Raw genomic sequence first — 21,897 nt, 5'->3', positions numbered from 1 at the left:
AGGTTTACTCTGTCACACATTAAAGAAAATATGTGATGAATGTTTAGGGCACCCTGATAAGCAATGCTGAGTAGTGTCAGTTTATTTGATGGCCTGGAAGTGCTGGGAATTGTTATTATATCATATAGTCGTAAGGAATTAAAACACAGAAGGCACAACCAAGCTTACTTTGTCACATAATCTTGATGATTTCTGAACATGTGTGAAATTGAACAAATAATGATATACCAGCTTAAACCCCTTATATTATACGTACTATGGATCAAACAACACTGCTAGTACCATGCACCAGTCACATAAATCATTATCAGGTGGTAATATGTTAACAGTGTCACAATTAAACTACCGCTACATGGTCAAAAATAGGGTAATTTCGTCACAAAAAATTATTGTAACTCTGTTAGCTCCTTGCTGGCAAAATAACTAGTTTATCGAAATTTTGTTGATGATAAAGTTACATAGTATTCTAATAGAGGTATAGTTCTTCAAAATAGGGGCAAGACATGTTTACTTTGTCACATCAGTTATTATAAGAGTTAGGTAATCGTCATCAGATTAAAAAATATTTTTCGTAGTTTGGATCGATTAATACTTTAATATACCTGTAATAAATCCTATGCCAATTTTAACACACTATCTTGATACTGTTGGGGCAGGGAAAGTTAATTTTGTTGAACATTTTCAATGTCTTCGACAAATTAATCTACATTTTTTAAATTGAGTTCTTATGTTCTGGACAATATTCTTCCAATCGTTTATGAAAGAATGTTGAATTCTAATAGAGTTAAAGATCTTCAAAATAGGGGCAAGACATGTTTACTTTGTCACATCAGTTATTGTAAGAGTTAGGTAATCGACATCACATTAACATATATTTTTTTGTAGTTTGGATTGATTTATATAGGTAATAAAGCAGCCTATGCTAATTTTTACACACTATCTTGAAATTGTTGGGGCATGAAAAGTTAATTTTGTCACATTTTTAGTGACTTTGACAAATTTAACCTAAAATTGTTAAACTTAAGCTCTGATGTTCTGGACAATATTCTAATAGAGGTATAGAATATAGATCTTCAAAATAGGGGCAAGACATGTTTACTTTGCCACATCAGTTATTATAAGGGTTATTATAAGAGTTATTATAAGAGACTATTTCATTCTATAATCATTGTTTTTAATCTATTTACGATTTCGTATAATTTTTTGTGACAATGTTAACATCAACTGATCTTAACTTGCATCAACTACATTGTCATCATATAAAATTTTCCCGCCTTTCAAACCAAAATCAGATATAAATAATTCGCCCAAAATTTTAAATTCCATATATTGTGACAGAATTAACCTCATTTCCCAATAACCGAGTGCCTGTATTAGCTATATATTCAAAACAACATATTTTAGGGCTATGATTGGTAGAGCAACCATCAAATAATGAGTTGAAAGGGTTTTTAGGACACCTCACAGTAGAATAGAGGTATGGTATCATGAGTGTGACAAAGTTACCCAAATATTGCCTTGTAACCGTTCGATCCGTGCCCATTAACCAATGTTGTATCATAATTGTTAGATTGACCTAATTTACTATATTTCAGACCAAGGAATGATAATTAGACAACTGCAGTTAACTAAGTCACACAAAATGTGACATTTGAAACATTATAGTGCCTAACAACAATAGATTTTCTTTCTGAGCGGTGCATATGGGAGGATGGGCTACGTGGCTAATGTTCAGAACTTCTGAACGTGCTAGGTTAATAGATGTCAAAATTAAGCCACTATCGTCAAAAACGCTATTATTTTTGTTTACCAATATCCTCAAACTCAAATGAACGTGTCCGTATATTGTTTGAATTAAAAAAAAATTACACATGTTTTAAATAAATGACCTACACTTATTGGCCATTGAAACTTCGAAGTGCCGCGTGATCATCATGCTTGCCTCGTATCAAAGTGACAAACTTGTAATATAGTGGAGTTATAATGAAAATAAGCAAAGTTAAATTCGCTTCGAAATGCAAATTGCAAATAAAATCAAAAGATTTGTTATTATAATTGCGTAAAAATGATTGTGTAATACATGTGTAATTAATCAGTTTTGCTGGGTAAGACGATATAAGGTTTGCACAGCAGTCAATATGGTGCATTTGTTTGGTTGTGGATATTTACAGATGGAGGAACGATGAAGTTGACGGAGGCTCGATGAAGTTGATGGAGGCAAGACGAAACTGTTTTATTGACAATTCGGAACGGTTGGTTAGAAAGCAAATGAGTCCTTGACCCTTCGCGAAAAGTGTCTAATGTAAGGATATGACTTTATCAACAATCGGGTAATAACTTCTATAATCTATAAAGGCTATATTCTGGTGGCCGTGAACTCTCGTACATTTCAGCTGCACAGGAGCTAAGAATTTACTTCTGAACTGCAAGTAAAGAGAATTCATAATTCAATACATCTTTCAGTACACTTCAATGTAACTTTTACGATAAATATTTGAGTAATGTTTCTTTTGTACTAAAGTTTGCTCTCCTGCAAGATCCATATCCTTTTAACAATGATGTTGTGTAATTTCCTAATATTTAATGCACACACACACAACAAATATTCTCACTAAATATATACCAATGTCATAACATAAGATTAAAAGGATAAGATTTGCAATGTTGAGAACAACTCTTATTGCTCTACGAGGGTACCGAGGAAAGAAGGTGGACACCAAACGTGAGATTCAGCTATCAGAAGTTTCATACAACCTCATTCCTGCCCCTATAATGGAGTAGATCATGTGTTTTGTTGAAATGTTTTTGAAAAAATTATTGGTAGCAATGAATTGTGCTCTGCCAATTGCAACACTTAAAATTTGATTGTGCTCTGCCAATTGCATCACTTGATTTAATTGAATGTATATATGGGCAATTTCATGAAACATGAACAAGGAGGGAAAAAAATAAATTTCAGTTATGGCACTAGCTTTGATTGGAGTCTGAAAGAGAAGATTATAAACTGTTAGACACAAAAAACCGCTTATAAATATCTCACTTCGTTTTTGTGTTATCGCGTTTTCAAAATACCCATAAATTGTCATGTTTTACAGGCTAAAACTACTCTATAATAAAAGCTGTTTACTAAAAAGAGATTGTTGTAATATTCATTAATTCTTGATCTGTAAAGGTGCATACCACTTCACTGAAGCTGTATGCAAAATTTGGGACTCAAAATTTAAGCAGATTCGGAGCAATGCTATTCTACTTTCTCCTGTTTTTAGTGTAAATTACTATACATAAAAAACAAAAAAGTTTTCTGCTGGCCACATTTCATGTTATTTCTTGCTGAAATCTTGCTAAAACAAGCTAACTCTGATGTCAAGACATAATGTACTTGTTTATTTAGATCCATAGATATCAGATCATGTCAATACCAGCGTCAAGTAAGTTACATGTCAAGTAATTTACGTGTCAAGTAATTTACACATATGCTTTTTATTCAGTAATAGTAGTAAAACACAACAAGTAACGATTGTCAAACAGAATAAAAGTTATTTAAAAGTGATAATAGATTGGTTCTGGTCGGAATTTCATTAAAGAAATCTATAAAAATGGTTAAAAATGGTTAAAAATTGACTTTTCGAAAATAATACTTTACTTTACAGAAAATCCAGTGGCCTGCTTGAACACAAATTTTTGAGCTGGGAAACATTCGTACATTTACGCCCACCTACCTACTCTGTATAACTGGGCTAACTGTGGACCCAATCAGTGGATCAATCAACCAATTAAGGGGGCCGGGGGGTCTTCATCAAAATTCCCTCGAAATTGACTTTTTAGTTGTTTCTGATAGAAGGGAGTGATATCTATCAGATGCTTTTGGTCCCATGGAAAAATATTATTCCTAGCCGAAATTATTGTCGGTCAAAGGTCAGCACTTATGTGTAATTGTATTGCGCGAGCGATTTTCAACCCCTGTCCTGAAAATCGAGTCTAAAAATCTATTTTCTCCTACATGTTTTTAGCAATCACCCTGAAACTTTCAGGATATGTTCTAGATATAATTTAAAAGAGATGAGCCAGACAGAATTTTGAGATAGGCCTTTAAACATATTTTATTCGATTTTGAAAATCTTGGACCTCGTTTTTTGACGATTTTTTGAGGTCCAAGATTTTCAAAAATTGAAAATCGCTCGCGCAATACAATAACGCATAAGCGCTGACATTTGACCGATAATAATTTCGTCTAGGAACAATATTTTTCCATGGGACCAAAAGCATCTGATAGATATCACTCCCCTCTATTAGAAACAACTATAAAGTCAATTTCGAGAAAATTTTGATGAAGGCCCCCCGGCCCCCTTAATTGGCTAATGATAAACTGATATATCATTATTAATCATATATTACATAGTTCATACACTTAGCAAACGAATTAAAGACAAAGGGGCAGCTTTAAACAGTTAAAATCAAAGGATTGTGTAACAGTGTAAACTACTTGACACAAAAGAGTAACTTACTTTACAAGGAACAAAGGCTTCTACAGAACACAGCTATTAACCATTTACCAAAACAAACCCTTTCCAGTACAGGCAAGACATTTGCCAGTGTGCATGAAAAATATTTAAATGTTTACTCTCACACCTGGGCACGAAATGAGATTTCAATACACGTTGGTCAGGAATGTCAATTTGTGCCCTGTAATTTACTTTACATTTTCAAACGTGCCTCACTCAAAAGCCATAGCAGTTGGAGAAAAAATCTTAATATAGCTGTGTGTGGAGTACATAGGAGATGTTTCATGCAATTTATCATGATTCTGTTATGTTTGTGTAATGCTTGAGAGTCAGAATAAGGCCAAATTTTTGTGCAAAGTGTAATTTACTTTACGTGAAATCGCCCATATACTGTTTGACACACTTTTCATGGTCGTTCAATGAACGGCCAGGTAGCGTAGTTGGTTAATCATCGGATTTGTAATCGTGAGATTGCGAGTTCGAAACCCACTGCCTGCCTAGTCGTGGGGTGAGTGTCGTCGACATTCAGCTAAAGATCCTGAGTGGTCTATGCAGCCCCCCGGTCTACTCAGCCGAATATTCGAGAAATCGTGTGTGAGGGTTAAATGAGAAGCTGTCCATTGCAGCGAAGTCTCGGGCGAAGAAAGTATGGTACACACTACCTTAACCGTCACTGGCCCAATTAAATCCTTCGGCTTCCTGTAATTGGCTAGTTACACTTGTGTAACAATGTGGCTGTTGGAATACTCCGAAGTAAAATAAGTGTGAGATAAAAAAAAAAGGGAGTAAATTAGTTAAAATAAGGTAATGAGTTCCTTGAATTGGTATTGGTTGAAGTAGTTGGTGCAGGGGTTAAAGCTGAAAGGCAACAGTTACAATTAGTACGAAAGGCAAAAAGGAATAAATCAATCATAGGTTTGGGTCTATCTACCGAGCTAGTGTTCTGGTGTGCACAAAAGCCCCTAAGCCCGTGCATTCCTTGCCCCCGCTAGCTGCCAGTCCTTGACAAACTTCCAATAGCAAAGATCAACTAGTCATTTACAAATTGAGCACTATACAATTTTAATTGTTTTAAATATTTGACTTTGTAAAATGAGCTAAAACATTGATTTATTAGTTTCATTGATTTATTAGTTTCATTGGGTGGGACATTGCTCAACAAATCTACTGGTTAGTGGTTATCTGAAAGGAAAGCGTGAGTACAGAGAAACGTTTGTCATCTTTTTTTGGATTGTGGTATCACTGGATCAGCTCTTTTGATGTTAATAAAATGTACCTCAGATCTTTCAGGAGCAGTACTGCTGGGGTTCAAATTGACAGTGAATTCTGACAGGGTTGATGTACTAGGTGTACTGTTTTTCGATTGGACCAACATATACCACTAGAAGAATAATCCAAAGTGATTTACCTTTCCTGCTTGAGCTGATAGACAGAATCCTTGTGAAACTCACAGACTGATGAACCATAAACTTTATGAAAAGAGAAGTCTTCTGCTATTAACCAGTTCAGATGTCCCAGGAATCTTTGTCACCATAGATTTTCCCATGCTAGACTCGAATTGATAATACTGTCCTGAAACTAAAATACTGAAAGCAGGGAGCAAGTGCTTGCTTGAGGATCTGTCCTTGTTGTCTGCAAATATTCCTCAGAAGGCTCAACCGATAGATGGTACCTTGACAGCTGATCAAATTGAGGAACTGAGGGTAGAGGGTAAGATTTGAATGAAACAAGTTGTAAATCATTCGGTTTTTTTACAATTGTGGTTTTGTCATTCAACCTTTATATTAATAATATTATATGTTCTCCATCTTGAATCTGTTGTGTGGATTTTGCTTATTTTACAGATGAAAACCAAAGCATAGTTTACCTCACTTTTCAAGACCTCCTTGTCAGCAATTCCAAGTCTTCACCTTTGGGTTTTTGCTGTTGCAATGATAGAAAACATTTTGTCACAATAAGATTTCTATTAGATTATTTGAATCTTAACAATATTACTTTATTCAGCTATGGAGTGCTTAATAGGAATCACAGGCAAAGACTTTGTGGTGGTAGCTTCAGACAATTTATCTGCTCACAGTATTATTGCTATTAAACATGATGCCCAGAAGCAGTTTGAATTGGGGGACAAAATGGTAAGCTTTAAATAACATTGAAATTAGTAAAAATGTCCAGTAGTTAGCCAATATTTTTAAACAAAAATTTACAAAGGGATCAGATAGTTTATTGCCGACCAGTTTTTGATATCTCAATTTGATTCTTATCAAACAATTTCGCTTTAATAATTGTATGACATAATTTTACATATTTCTTCCTTCCAATCAAGTACTGCATCAGAAGACAGATTTTAATGTTTCTAATCTCAGATTATGGCTGTTAGCGGTGATGCAGGGGACATGACCAACTATGCCGAGTACATCCAGAAGAATCTGAAACTTTACGAGATGGTACATGGTTACAAACTCACTCCCAATGCTGCTGCCAACTTCTCCAGAAAGGTACTACCTTACAAATTAATAATAAACTATCACACACTTGTACACTATACAGAAACTAAACTCTATGTAATCTGGTCGCTGGAAGTTTTGCACCACGCGTATGGTTACATTTCTCGGAAACGACCTATTCAGTTAAACGTGGACTGATGGAAATAGAAGTGTATCTAGATTACATAGAGTAGCATGCTAGATACATGGTAGATCAATTCCAATTTGTACAAATGTACATCCATTATATCCTCTCTTTTCCCACCAGCATTGTTTACCACCGGTACAGGGGCCTACACCGCATCTAACACCAAATACTTCATCTACATTGCCACATAATTGTCATTAACACGCAGTAACTGAGATGGTGTGGCAAATTGTCACGAACATGTTACATTACACTTGAACTGGCTGCATACTTTACTCCTCGGTCTAGACTCTCAGTTTAGCGTGACTATCTATTACTCCACATTTAGATATTATACATCTAATAAATAGTTGTTGTTTGGTTTCCCAAAGAGAGTGCTCGATTGCAACTTTAAGCAGGAGCATTATAATTCGAACAATTAAAACAAATCAAATTGGCGGGCAAACGTCCAAACGATCCGTTTCATGATATGTATAAAACAATACCAATCATCAGTGCCCTTATACATCTATATATATTATTTATTAAACCTTAAATTAAATATTATCTCAACACTTCTCTGGTATCACACATTATTCAGCTGTTATCTCATGTCTTTTTTCTTGCAAGTACATACTTAACCTGTGCTGAAGTTGCCGTGACTGGGAAATAATCAGTTCTCTGTTATATATTTTAATTTATTGACACAAACATGACGAGAATGTGTGCAGGTGATGGCCCAGGCTCTGCGTAGTCGTGGACCGTATATGGTTAACCTGCTTTTAGCTGGTGTAGAGGACGATGGAACTCCTAGTCTTTACTTCATGGACTACCTCGCAGCTATGACAAAGGTTTGAAAGAACGGTTTATTATAAATAATTGGTTTTGGAGGAGGGAATAATTATAATGATATATTGTGGTTTGAGTATTACCGAACCATTATATTTATCTGATGTCTTTGTTCATCATAATTAAACTCGAGGTTCCTGATTCATTCAGCTATTCTTGCCCCCAAAATGAAAGTTGGTAAACCATTGAGTTTTGGAATTTATAATTAAAAGTCGGAAACCTTCTCGGCTTAGCGGTACAATTGAGCCAAAACTTTCACCATCTATTGTCAGTCATGAACAATTGACTTTCCTAAAATGTAAATTTTCTGGCACCTATTCAATAATTTATGAGAAAGGAATGAAAGGAATGCAACTTCAGACCATTGTATCTGAAACACAAAGCCACTACGTGTTACTATACCACGAATGTAACTTTTAACCACGACAGCTCCAAACAAAGCGCTAATCAGTAATTAACCAGGAGAAGTTTGCTGCACACGGTTACGGTTCCTTCTTTATCCTGTCCACACTGGATCGATATTACAGAGAGGACATGACTAAAGATCAAGCTGTTGATCTCCTCAAAACCTGTATTCGAGAAGTCCAGTCTCGATTTATTGTTAATCTCAATGCTTTCTCTGTCAAGGTACGTGATGTTGTCAGAACACATTGTTATTTTGATAATTTTGTTGCTTTATTTCTGTAAATTGTTAGCTGTTTTATTCTCTTATAAATCAGAATTTTGTTCAAACTGTTGAGTAGTTGTGTACATAGTCCTGTTTGGTGCTTTGTTGATACCAGCACTGTATTTGGCACAAATCCTAAAATAAACTATGTAGATTATGGGTAGATGGACACTTCTAAAGGGGGTCTTGGGTTACAGATGACAGGAGGTACATGGATCACTAACTTCTGAGAGTATACAATGTACAATGTACAATGTACAATATACAATACATACAATGTACATGAAGTCAGATAGATATAATATAATCAATACTAATATAAGTATAATTGCTCTATGGACCTTGGCATGATGCTCCCAGATTTCTTAGAGTGTATCGAATATTGAAATGTTAAACCTCTAGCTTTATTCGAATTGTGGTTTTTAATTTCCTGTGTACAAGCTAAATCCCACAATTTCACCGCAAAGTGCATTTGCTCGAGTATTTTTAGCAATAATTCAAATGCTAAATATTTTTTGAATTTGTTGCTTTTTAGAGCGTTGTCATTTTAAAATGGCCTCTGACTTGGCAGTTGGCCATGCAATGCTCATTGGCTAATCTTTGTCACGTGTCAAAACATGATGTAAGTCCATTAAAACTTTAGAACTAGTTCTAGAATTTAGTACATACACTGCTCGGAGGGGCTCACACTTGTAGAAACATCGTTTCTAGTTACATGTAACTAGAAACGATGTTTCTACAGTGTGTATAGTTGTACGTGTTTTTATCTTTACTTTTAGAATTGGTAATGGTAATATAATGGTATTGATAATGATACCATGGTGTATACTATGGTGTATACTATGGTGTATACCATGGTGTATAATATTCGTATTTATTAATCTTAAGTGTGCGACCCTCTAGGTCTCTAAACTCTAAAGTGGTGTCGAGAGACAGCGATATTTATTTATTTTCTGATTTTGACATCACCTGGGGGTCCAATTTTCGGGACTTAAAGCTATTGATAATCACTTAACTTTGTGTTACGTCAGTGTACGGCTTTTACAGGCAATTACCAACATAACATAACACAATTTCAACATAACATAACATAACACTGGATGTTATGGTATGTGTGCTTGATACCCGTGCGACAGCCATGTGCTGAGTGATGTTTGTGCGTAAACTGTGTATTAGGCGTCCTTCCGACAGATTCCTAGGCAACCTAATTTCACATAAAATCTGCCGATAGCACTTTGTTGTCAATACATAACTCTAATAGTAATAACATGTAACATTTACCAATCATTTCAGATAATTGACAAGGATGGTATCAAAGAACTGGGGGATATCCCCAACAGCGGTACAGTACACAAAGACGTCCCCAAAGAAGCAATCCATCCCGAGCTCATAGCCAGAGCTTAGAAAAGTGGGCTCAGTTTGAAGTTTGATGATAAAAATAATAATCATAACGCATCTAGAATGTTTAGCATATAAACTCATATAAACTCTCTCGTCTTCTCTTTGAAACTCGTTTCATGTAATTTGTAATTTGTGGTTATATAATTTGGTCGGTGTTATATAGGGATGTTTTTTATTTATTAGAAAACGGTAGTTCGAATCTGGATGGTCGTAAAATACGTGTAATTATCTGCTGGATACAAGGTAAGAAGCGCACTGACAAACTTCATTATTATTATTAATCGACTAACAGTTGGTTTGGCACGTATTTTCGTTTTATAAACATATTTTTACTCGAGATAAGAGTTTAAATAATAAGACAATGCCACTGGTTGCACTTTCTAGGAGTGGGCAGACAAAGATAAAAGAGAGAACATTTAAAAAGTAAATTTATATAGATCGTCAAATCACGCTGTCATGCACTTTTTGCCTTTATCAAGGAAACTGTAAGGATGCGATATTTTAAATCCAGCTTTGTTCTACTTAACTTTCGTCAAGCATCCTTTGAAGCAAGGCAACATTTTCTATAAAAGAAGACTATATTTGTACTTTTTATCAACAACCGGCTTGTTGGACGTTATAATGCTGAGCAGTATATATATATCTACATGTACAATGTACATTTCCTGTAGATTTGCTCGATTTATTTAACATGTACTCAATCAGTGTGCTTTACTGTTTCACTCGCTCTCTTCGCTGCGTTGAAGTTACTGGAGAGAGCTTCACTAATTGCAACACTTCACAGAAATTAGTTCGTTGTGTTTTTTTTAGTTACTGTTGTGTTGTTCTCTCGTGTTGATCGTGGTCCTTTCTTGTGATTGGTGGATATATTGAATAAAATGTAGGCACTAATTTAAGTGCAGGCCTTTAAATAATGTCCATTATTAATACAGACTCTTTAAACTTTTTGTAATCATTTTAAGTTCGTGCCGGTCGCCGGAGCACTAAGACAGTAATGGTAATTCTTCAAATAGTTGAAGGTCTGTATTAATTCTATAGGTCATACCATTGCAACGTGATATATCGGTGCACCAAATATTTCAACGATAAATACGTTAGACAAAACATTTCTTTATAACCCAAACAGTAGTATTAGATTCACTTAGTTTTCAAATAAGGATTGGTGACAAATAAAGGTACAAGTTGGTGGTTTCTGTAAGAAAGAGTATTCGTGACGGAAACCACCAACGTGTATTAGACATTAGTGTATTAGATAGTGCTCTGTAAGTTGTTCTGTCTATGTAGCGCTGTGGTCTGTGTGTGACCACTTTGTTTCTAGTACATGTTGATGGTCATGGTTGTGACCAAGCCACTGAGCACGGTTAAATCGGCACTCGTGCAAATTATAGACAGTTTTTTGTTGAAATTGCTATATCTCCGAACTCTAATTCTAATATGTTTGCATGTGCTTGACTCCTGTCTGATATGGTTAGGTGTCAGGTGTGTAGCTGTATATAATACTGGTACCTGTGCTAGATGTGTACCTGTGCTAGATGTATATAATACTGGTACCAGTGCTAGATGTATATAATACTGGTACCGGTGCTAGGTGTATATAATACTGGTACCTGTGCTAGATGTATCGTGTGATATTGTGTTATTGTGTTAAACTCGGTAATTAGGTGGGAACATGATATCTGCTCAGCTGCCAGTCTCTATGAATAGAATCTCAAACTGAGGCTTTATTTGATGATCTTATTGTTTGTACAGTGAGTTAGAAGATATGATGTGGGTTAGGAAGAGAGAAATAAATGTTCAAGAGATTTGTCCCGCAAACTCAAATTTCCACCAGCAAAATTCTTAAGATAATCGCCAAAGCGCCAAGTTGGTCTCACAAAAATTTCTAAAATATAAATGGAAAGAGTTGACCCCCTCCACCGATTAAATGAGCTTGCTGGAACATTACATTCTGCCACATATTGATCCGTCCAACTGATGTATTTAGTTTGTCAGATTACATTCATGCAATTCCGTTTATTACGTAAAAATCGCATCCAAACACGCACTAATTAATTAGTACGGGTTAGTACGTGTTTTTTTTTCTGCCGAATTTCAGAGTTACACATATGACTATATGACATTTATGCCCTGCCCCATAAATATAATGCGGCGATAACTTCCGGTTCATCGAGGCAGAATATCACCCTAATTTGCTGTTACACTCCGCTAATGTAGTCACGCACGTGGCGACAAAAGTATACATTATTTCGGGTGAAGATGTAGAGATGTTAAGTGTGATACCGTGACAAACTGTTCCTACTGATGTAGCCTGTAGGTATGCAGGTATCTCAGTTTAGGCATGAGGTTGTTCCTTTGTTTCTAGTTTCAGTTGTGAACTTGTATACAGGGATCTTGCGATTCCGGCTTTAAAGATCCGCTGATTAGCATACAAACTAGAATCAGATCCAAATTACAGCAAGTTACAACAGTTCCACAACTAATTTAAGAAAGCGTCTATACATGTATGTTGAAACTGATAAAGAAAACCTTGATAAGCAGGCTGCTTTATGTTTCTGCAGCCCTCTCAAGAGCGGCCGTGCTTTTTGAATTCCAGTAATATGACCATTAAACGCTTTAAAAATACATAGTCCCCCTATTAAAATAATAGTTAATAGTGCTATGTTTACAGTATGCACTATTATAGAGCAGGCATGAAGTGAGCTGCATGATTAGAATTGAACAAGGATGTAACTGCTTTGATGTGAACACAAAAACTACCCCGATTGGTTGTTTAATGTTGATGTGTCTGTATAATATTGGTAGTTATTAATATGCATATTAATTATCATAAAATACCCAGACATATATATGTCTGGGTATTTTATGATAATTCTTCATTAATTATGCCCTATTAGAGAACTACTCTTCATGCTGCATGTAATATGGTATTGATTTTAACAAATACCCAGTACCTCATACCATGCAATCAATTTTATACGATATCTGGTGTTTCCCTATTGTTTGCAACGGTCCCACTATACAAGTATACAATGGATCAATCTTTTGAACTGTATTGGGTGCCAGGGTAGCGCACTCGGATACACGCTTAGGGCACATTCTGGCTCGTGAAATTCTTCACAGATCATCATTTGTTTTGTTTGTTTTCTCACATTCCTAAGTGTATCATACCTGATTGGAATGTGGAATCACATGTGAAAACAGAGAGGTTCCCTTGCTTTCGTTCCAGTGTAGAGAGAGAGTTCTAGTTGCATTGTTAACTTGTGTTAATAGTATCCGGGCCCCTCTCTTTACTGGCCCTTTTACTGGCCCCTTTACTGGTGTTTTACAGCTAGTTCCTCCAGTTGTCAGTACCACTTGGTAGTTACTAGACCTTTATAATATGTACATTTACAGCTCAGCCTGGCACCTTCCTATAGCACTTCCTATAGCACTTCCTATAGCACCTACCACGTGTAGTGTTACATTTCAGGCCTTGACCCAGATATGTTTAATCGAATAACGAGATACGATTGGGTTTCAGGGTAATCAGATTCAATTCCACTTCCCCGCATTCCCGGTTTATGTTTGTTATCCGGCTTGTTTCCTTTTCAACATCTCGGAACATTCCTTATTCCTCAGAGCGCTCTCCCAGGCTCTTGTCACCACCGGGTATGTACCGGGTTATATTATGTACCGGGTTATATTATGTACCGGGTTATAGTATGTACCGGGAGAGCAGGAGGATAATGTAATATCCTTAATTAAAACCGTCGCTAGACCATTACCAAAATAGATATGAAATACACATCCTGGTGGGTAGTCGATACAGGCGGTGTGTATATGTATGTATAACTTGATGGTTGTTCCGTTGTATTGCCGGTTGCGTGTGTGTGTGTGTGTGTGTGTGTGTTACCGGTAAGATGTACCGCTTGTATCTTGAGCAGCTACTATCCTGTTTATTTAATTTTACCACCTCACCACCCCAACCTTTCTCTGTTGCTGCAATTTATTTGTAGTATAGTAGTATAATGTTACTTTTAATATGTTCCTTGTGGATTAACAAACTTTTGTAGAGCTACGGGCTAGTTTTAAATCCATTAATATTGTTCCTGATTTGTTGTAAGAAATTAATGCACCATGTCTGACCACATACGTACAATGGTATGTGCACATACGCAGTGTTATGTGCTAGAACTGTCACACAACCCGTTGTTTGTTGCGCTTGCACTTACCTTGTGTTTCACCTTTTCAAGCTCCCTGGCTCGGTCTTTATCAAGTTAAGACGATAACAGAGCTCCTTTTTGTGATATAATCGGTTCTTTAAAAGGCTTCTCTGTTTGGTAATTTATTGTATGAGGTGTTAGTTGGTGACCTAGATGGTACGTGCCGTGCCCTCCCGAACAATTACCGTAATTAATCCAATTTATTTCGAGTGAACAAACTGGGGCGGATACAAAGCAATTTATGCAACTTATATTAGCCACAAGGTGTTTCCGAAATCCGAGCAATTTATAAAAGCAGCTGTTCTTTGCCTATTTTTACATGTTTTATAGGGCGACATTCTTTGTGTTCCAATTTACCAATTAATTTGGTTTTGTTCCGTTCTCCAAGATAGTCAACAATCATATTATCTATCTGGTCGGTGAACTTGCATGTTTAGTGAGCGTTTCGTCTTACACACTGGATATACAAGTCTCATGCACACTCCTCCTCGTGTTAAGCTCCTTATATGGGCATCACGTGGTTCCTGCTGTTCCTCTAAACATTCCTGAACATTCCACTAAATTTCACGATATAAGTCAAACGTTAACAAAATTGACTTCCCTCGTGCCACTCGTCATGTTATAGCGACTGAGACTGAAGACAAAAACATATAGATTGTCTCAAAATTAACGCAATGTTAAGATGCACTTTAGTTGGTAGATCAGCTGGTGTAATAATTAAAATTCTGTACATAAAATGTCAGAACTCATTTCTTGTTCATTAATCGCTTTAACAAATTTTGTCTTAACATCTAACTGAACATACCCCTTAAAGCATGATGTCAGAGAATGGGACCGGCTCACCAGATTCACCCAGCTCCCAGCATAGCATTCCACTAAACAGGAGAAAGAGAGAGGGTTCAGTGAGCGAAGAGGAGCTACCCCCTCCTAAACGGAATTCTTATCATGCTGTCTCTGTGAAGTGCCTTGTTCCTCATCAAGTACGTGTACGCTTTGTCTGAGCAGGAATTTAGAAATGTTTGACCTTTTTAAGAAATTTAAAGCAGTTTGGAACATGTTTCACGTTTTTAAGGAATTTAAGCAGTTTGAAAAAAAAGGGTGTGACTCGCAGTTTGAGCTACTGAAGAGCGTTTAAGACAGATTTTGTTTTGAACTTGTTGATTGAGTAAAACAAGTCGTGCAATTCATGGAGCATTTTTAGAATAACACATCCAAGTGGGCTGCTGGATTTAACATAATTCTCGCGCTGTAATACAAATAGCAGTAATAGACTATAAGAGGACTGTAAGAGTGTGACAAGCAATATGACAGTGTTGCACTGAATACTCTTATCAATAACCCGTACATTGTCTGACAAATTAGTCCCGCAATGGAACATTCATTTGTCCTTCACTGTCTAGATTGGCGTCGTTAATTTGCCATGATCTGTAGAAATTTAAATGACTGGAATTTTAAGTGATGCTTGCAAGGTCAGGAACAATTAAATTGATGTTATTAATTCAACAATAGAAGCCGGGCGAAACGTATCTGAAGACTGTAACTATCACGTGATTACCTTATCGTAACAATTATTTGTTTCCAGAATCTTCTACATTGCAAGTGAAACCAGTTTTTACCCGATAGAAAATTGCGCGACTAAGAATTTTTACCGACAAACCGGATTTGAACTGTGATGCAGCTCACTGTCTTTAATTTTTTAAATATTCTACGGCTCTATAATTATTGTACTAGCAACTTAACTTGGATTACTCATAAAATCTACCCCTATGCTAAGATTAATTAAGAAAGCTCTAGAAAGTTAGAAATATGTTCAAACCAACATTTAGACGACGACATGTCTACTTTTCCCCAGAATCACCAACGAACTTTATTTTGTCATGGCCTGGCATCTTAATAAATAATTAATCTTCTTTCAGATCGCCGGAAAACTCCTTGGTAAAGGAGGCGACAAGATGAGGAAGCTCAAAGAAGTTGCACCTAAACTTTTTATGAGCAAAAATGACGAGTACTTCCCTAATACAGATGAACGCGTTTTGTTTATCGGCGGATCTCTGGAACAGGTGAGAATAAGTGATATGGTGAATAAGAGATATGGTGCTTATTTCAGAATAAGAGATATGGTGCTTATTTCAGAATAAGAGATATGGTGCTCATTTCAGAATAAGAGATATGGTGCTTATTTCAGAATAAGAGATATGGTGCTCATTTCAGAATAAGAGATATGGTGCTTATTTCAGAATAAGAGATATGGTGCTTATTTCAGAATAAGAGATATGGTGCTCATTTCAGAATAAGAGATATGGTGCTTATTTCAGAATAAGAGATATGGTGCTTATTTCAGAATAATAGATATATGGTGCTTATTTCAGAATAAGAGATATGGTGCTTATTTCAGAATAAGAGATATGGTGCTTATTTCAGGCCACATTTGTGGTTTTACCGGCAGTATATCACAACCTTCATTAAATTGTAGTAATCAGATACCCCATTCCCCTTCTTTATGTTGAACTTGATATTTCCTTGGCTGACTAGATTAATTTTCAGGTGCATACTGTTCTGGGGGAGGTCCAATCAAAGATTGTGGGGGCCTCGCAAGATGTCAACATGCACAATCTACCTCCGAAATGGAGACTAAACCAAATGAAACTAGTTGTTGCTAATTCTACTTGTAGCAAGATTATTGGTAACAAGGGAGAGGTGAGAGCTGAGTTGGATGTTAACTTCCGTTTAGATGGGGTTTCAGTCAAATATATCTGAGTGAAAATTTGATTAAGTGCACAAAATTCAAACTAAACCTGGTAGAAGATTTGTTTGGCTGTATTAATGTGCTGCTGAATTTAAAACTTTCATACATGGACGATTAGCTTAGTTGGCAAATTATAAACGGAGAGGTTGTGGAAATAACAAATCAATTCATTGAAAAAGTCTGATCTTAATTCAAGGAATGTTTCATTGAAAGTTGAGGTCCATTCAACATCCTAATTTTTTTCCAAAAAAAAACAAAAAAACTTCATTTATTAATATGTTATTTTCTACGAGAAGAAATATCTATCTTGCCATAGAATATTTCATCAGTCATGCAAACTCATCATACGAGAGTGTCTTCTTTCGCTGTACAGCACAATATGTTTTATAGGTAATTAAACGGGTCCGCGAAAGCACTGACACCAAGATCACCACAACGCCACTAAAACAAATTGTGGGCAACGAACGTCTCATTACATTGTCGGGAAAGGACGAAGACGTACAGGAGGCACTGCGCCAAATCTTGGTGTAAGTATTACACAACAGATCGTCATGCTGCATTAAGATCTTTTAACCACGGCTTGATTTATCCTTAAGGACACTTTCTTCATTATTATCTTCTAGCATAAGGTTGCTTTGATGATCGTACTGTTTAATTGGATTGATGTTTCTTGCAGTCATACAAACATTTGATTTTATTATAAGCCTTCCATGTCTATTTTCATGAAATCAGGAAAATTATGTTTGAGCATTTCCTGATACATGTATAAATAGATGTTGTAACAGTAGCGAGTTGTAGCGAGCAGGGTACTAGAAGCACTGAAAAATGATCAAAATAAATACCTCACCAAGAGTTTACCTAAAATCAGGTTGGTTGAAGAAGACAAGGATGCTCGCTTACAGAATGACGTATCCTACAAGAAGTTCGCAACCATCCACAACCCTTACATCACTAGCGCAGCAGCAAGTGTGGCTGCCACAGCTAACTGTGCCTTTACAACCCAAGCTAACCCGAACCCTTATCTTGGGTTTACTGGGGCAGCACCCGCCTGGGCTGCTAGAGCAGCGGGCTGGGAGAATGGTTTGATGCAGGGAATGTTCGGACCTGTTGCTACCACAGTGGGGAACAGTGCAGGACCAAGCCAGCATGTCCAGCAGTTACACCAACACACTGCAGCTGCAGTTGCAGCCGCGGAGAAAGCAAAGGCACCTCAGGTATGGTATGATGCTATGCTGCTGGTGACCCATGGCCATGTTATTAGTTTGTTCTTCCCTCCTTGTAGTATAATAATGATTAATTTCATAATGTTTATTATGAAATTAATCAAGAAGCGCTATCAGCTGAAGATTTGTTTTGAAAAGTCGATTTCATATTTGAACTGACCATAATAACCCAATAACAATTTACAGGTTCAAGTCAACGGAGCTCTACCTAACCCGGCAGCTGCAACTGCAGCCGCAACTGCAGCTGCAAGTGCAAATAACCCATTGGAACTCCTCGGAGCTGCCGCAGCAAGTCTTGGAGCAGCAGCTGCATCGGGAAACAACAACGTGGTGGTTAATAACGCTACTATGATCGAATGTTTAGGAGGACTTATCGCACAGATTGCGCGACAACAGAGAATGAACAATGGCATGTTTAATGGAAACTAAAATCTCATGGCAGATATCGTGCTCATAGACATGATATATCATCTCTTTCCGAGGCTGTGAGAACAGATCTTCGGAATTATTGAATGCAAGATCTGTGTTCTTGGAACATGAACAGGCGAGCCATAAGGCAGCATAAACACTAACTGGTGCATGGTTGCTGGTTGCTCGGATTAAGAGATAATTTTGCATGCCTTGAAAGGTCAAATTAATCGAAAAGTTCAGAATCCATTAAACTAAATGTCTATGGGCACAATCTGCCATTACCGTGAAAACATGCCAACAAAGAAAGACTGGTTATATGCAGGAGTACCCAGTCAAAAGTGTAGAGCACACACAATGGCCAGGATATTCGTGGCAATCAAATGAAGATCGAAGACCGTAATATTGATATATTTGTATGCCTTAATGATCATAGCAGCTGTAGTGGTGAAGTTTTATGTAGACCGTTTTAAGTTTCCTATTATGATGTTTTATTAGTTGAATTTATACCTCACGTAACTAATCTACGTAACTTACATAATATTATTATATAACCAGCAACAAAAACATATTATGTAATCATACTGAACTGGAAAGTATCGTGTTAAATGTTAATATTAATATGTTATATACCTGTTTTTTTGCGAGTAATGCGACTGTTAGGGCTTTAGTAGCCGAGTTGCGGTAAGAATGTGTTAGGAAGGAGTGTTTTTGTGGCTAGCTAAGGTGGTTTTACCCTGTGTTTCACCTGTTTTAAAACCATGAACCATGTTCATGAGTTTCGAGGCTAAAAATAAGATGTAATAGTATGTTCTATAATAAATCTGGGTAAAGTTGCCTAGCCATTAAGTTAATAAGTTGATCTAATGACCAATATGCCATTGACACTTCTATGGAAGGATAATAATGATTGTAAGAATCTCGCGTATTATATATTAATAAAACCGATTATGATATTATATTGCTTTGAATTGGGCTTACAAATAATAACCTAAAACACCAAATATTCGATTGATGACCGACTGGATGATTTTAACACTTTCTGTCACACATATAATTCAAGTTTTGTCAGCAATAAAAGATCATGGAAAGCTCTCCTTTTGTATGATGAATAAGTTTTATTGACTGCCTTCTTTCTTAGCCAATCGTCAGGTCACAAAGTTACGGTCACAATTTTAAGATTGGTGTTTGCGGTTTTAAATAAAATTTAATATTTTTTGTTACTGATAGTAAAGATTACGTTAATAGCACGCATGTTTATCTTGCAAGATTTTCCTTTAGCTTCAAAGCAAAGGGGAAATCTTGGCGTTTCCAATGATACAACGATATTGAACGAACCAATCCAAACTAAATTTATTGATGTTTGCTAGTTATTTAATTTTCAGTTTTCACCATTTTATGCCTACTAATATCTCTGTGTTGAGGTTAACTTATATGCAGTATATTGTTATCAATGTTTTTTTTACCGTCAAACAATTGCTGGGACGGGAAAAAAACTATGAAAATGACTTACAGAATTCAATTTAAATTGAAATCGCGGGTCTTCGAACTGAAAAACCTTTTATTATATTATATCAAATCTCTCTGATCTTTAAATCTTTTTCATCTATTAAAGTTTTCCTATTTAATGCAATAAGGTAGTCTATATTCTGATTATGTAGTCACTGTGTACAATACATCAATGTGAACTTAGTTGGTTTCAAAATACAATTGGATAATTGCAATCTGATCATAGGACACAAATATATCAAACTGCATAACGTTAACGTTCTAAGATGAACAAGGCTTTTTATTGTTCATGTTATATGTCAATTTTGTCATCGCTAGCTATAGCATTAGCTGTGTTGACAAATAGAACCGGTTTAGGGTCGAATTAAATTAAATTCTCTAACGATTGTTGTATTGGCGTTTCAAGTAGTGATTAGGAACCGACTAATTACTAATTAGTAATTAGTAATTAGGAACCGACTGGATTGCCTTCAGCATTAACATACTTACCAGACGAACTGGAGAGAGCAACCCGGTGGCCGTACTGTCGGGCAAAATACCGAGCAGGACTATTTAACAAGAAAATAAGCTCTCGCTGATTGCTGAACCGGATCCCTGGTCGGTTCCTCTACTTTACGAGTGATATTGCTTTAAGTTGTATCTTCAAAATCTGTTCTGAAATCGAAAGAATGTTGCAGTTTATAAACTCAAGTTATAAAAACGTATTAAAATGTTAAGCTGTCATTCTGATATTATGTGACGTGTATGTGTACCTGATACAGAAACATTTATACGATCTATCGTAACAACTCTTGCGAAACTTGTTCAATTTTCCGTTAAATGGATTCAGTTTGAATTTAAAGCCTGTCGGGAAAATTATTTTGTTAAGTTTCATAGATTTTAACGGACACAATTCAGTCAAGTTTGCTATAATGCAATAATTATATCATCGCCCAGAAAGTGGATCGATCAATCTTTAATTTCCTTACGTTAACCTTGGGTTATTCTATATTATACTGTTATTAACTTCATGTAGAGAATGTTAAATCTTAAATTTCAAAATAAAACAAATCTGCCGTTATTTGATGTGTTGGGTCAGAGAAGAAAGTTGGATAAACTAACACTTGAGCGGATCTCAACGTGTTTTCGATTAGTTATGATATGATATACTCCACATATATTATCAACTGACCCATGGATGTTCGATGAGAAATTTGGTTTTCTCTTGAGTGGATATTTTGATGTGACTGAAGCTGAGTACTGGATAGGGTTCGTGTATTGACAACTCTTATGGTTTAGCATAATTCGTTAAATGTAGATCGATGGTTTATCATATTATGCTACTATCATGCATTCGGAATTGACTCAGATGAAGGTAAATTTTCCTTATATTTTGTTCGGGGTGTTGATGAAACTAATTTTGTTTCGGAAGCGATGATGATACGGCCTACGCGTACGGGTCAGTTGTTACGACTATGAAGGGCTGAGAATTTACATCTGCTCTTTAAAATTGTTGAGACATAAAATTTGTCTTTAATTAAAGTCTAAACACAAACCGTGTTGCAAAATTTTATAATTCTGTTCAATAAAATTTGTCTTTAATTAAATTTCAAACACAAACCGTGTGCTCGAAATTAGTGTTCACATTGTTCATGCAAACTATCGATTAACAAAACATAAGACAGTCATTGCCCACCCTTCACTAGTAATATGGTAATTAGATATCAAACATAGAATGTGGATGCACAGTCTCAATTATTTTCCCGGGACCCGTGGGATAATTAGTGTACTGATTATTTTT

At 36.1% G+C, this 21,897-nt stretch overlaps 2 protein-coding genes across 4 annotated transcripts in view; both read left to right on the top strand.

Annotated features, from left to right (window-relative positions):
• The window catches only part of LOC134821196 (proteasome subunit beta type-2-like), a 67,435-nt gene extending 56,705 nt beyond the window's left edge, over nt 1-10,730 (top strand). The window contains exons 2-6 of one of the 3 annotated variants that reach the window (XM_063831879.1): nt 6,512-6,634; nt 6,866-6,997; nt 7,844-7,963; nt 8,424-8,588; nt 9,922-10,730. In XM_063831879.1, the coding sequence (XP_063687949.1) occupies nt 6,512-6,634; nt 6,866-6,997; nt 7,844-7,963; nt 8,424-8,588; nt 9,922-10,032 (651 nt within the window). In that variant the 3' untranslated portion in view covers nt 10,033-10,730. Of the gene's footprint in view, nt 1-6,504; nt 6,635-6,865; nt 6,998-7,843; nt 7,964-8,423; nt 8,589-9,921 lie in introns of all 3 variants that reach the window. The other 2 variants (XM_063831877.1, XM_063831878.1) reach the window with 2 other exon arrangements.
• Nucleotides 10,731-15,049: 4,319 nt separating this feature from the next.
• Nucleotides 15,050-20,278, top strand: LOC134821468 (insulin-like growth factor 2 mRNA-binding protein 3). The gene is made up of 6 exons (XM_063832220.1): nt 15,050-15,211; nt 16,148-16,291; nt 16,776-16,928; nt 17,368-17,504; nt 17,846-18,191; nt 18,387-20,278. Exons 1-6 carry the CDS (start codon nt 15,050-15,052, stop codon nt 18,627-18,629), a joined length of 1,185 nt encoding a protein of 394 aa, XP_063688290.1. The 3' UTR covers nt 18,630-20,278.
• The last annotated feature ends 1,619 nt before the right edge of the window (nt 20,279-21,897 follow it).

This window comes from Bolinopsis microptera, chromosome 9 (genome assembly GCF_026151205.1).
Source record: "Bolinopsis microptera isolate Bmic1 chromosome 9, MBARI_Bmic_1.0, whole genome shotgun sequence".
Lineage (NCBI taxonomy): Eukaryota > Metazoa > Ctenophora > Tentaculata > Lobata > Bolinopsidae > Bolinopsis > Bolinopsis microptera.
The sequence above is the reverse complement of the archived record's forward strand: the minus strand, read 5'-3'. Positions and strand labels throughout refer to the sequence as shown.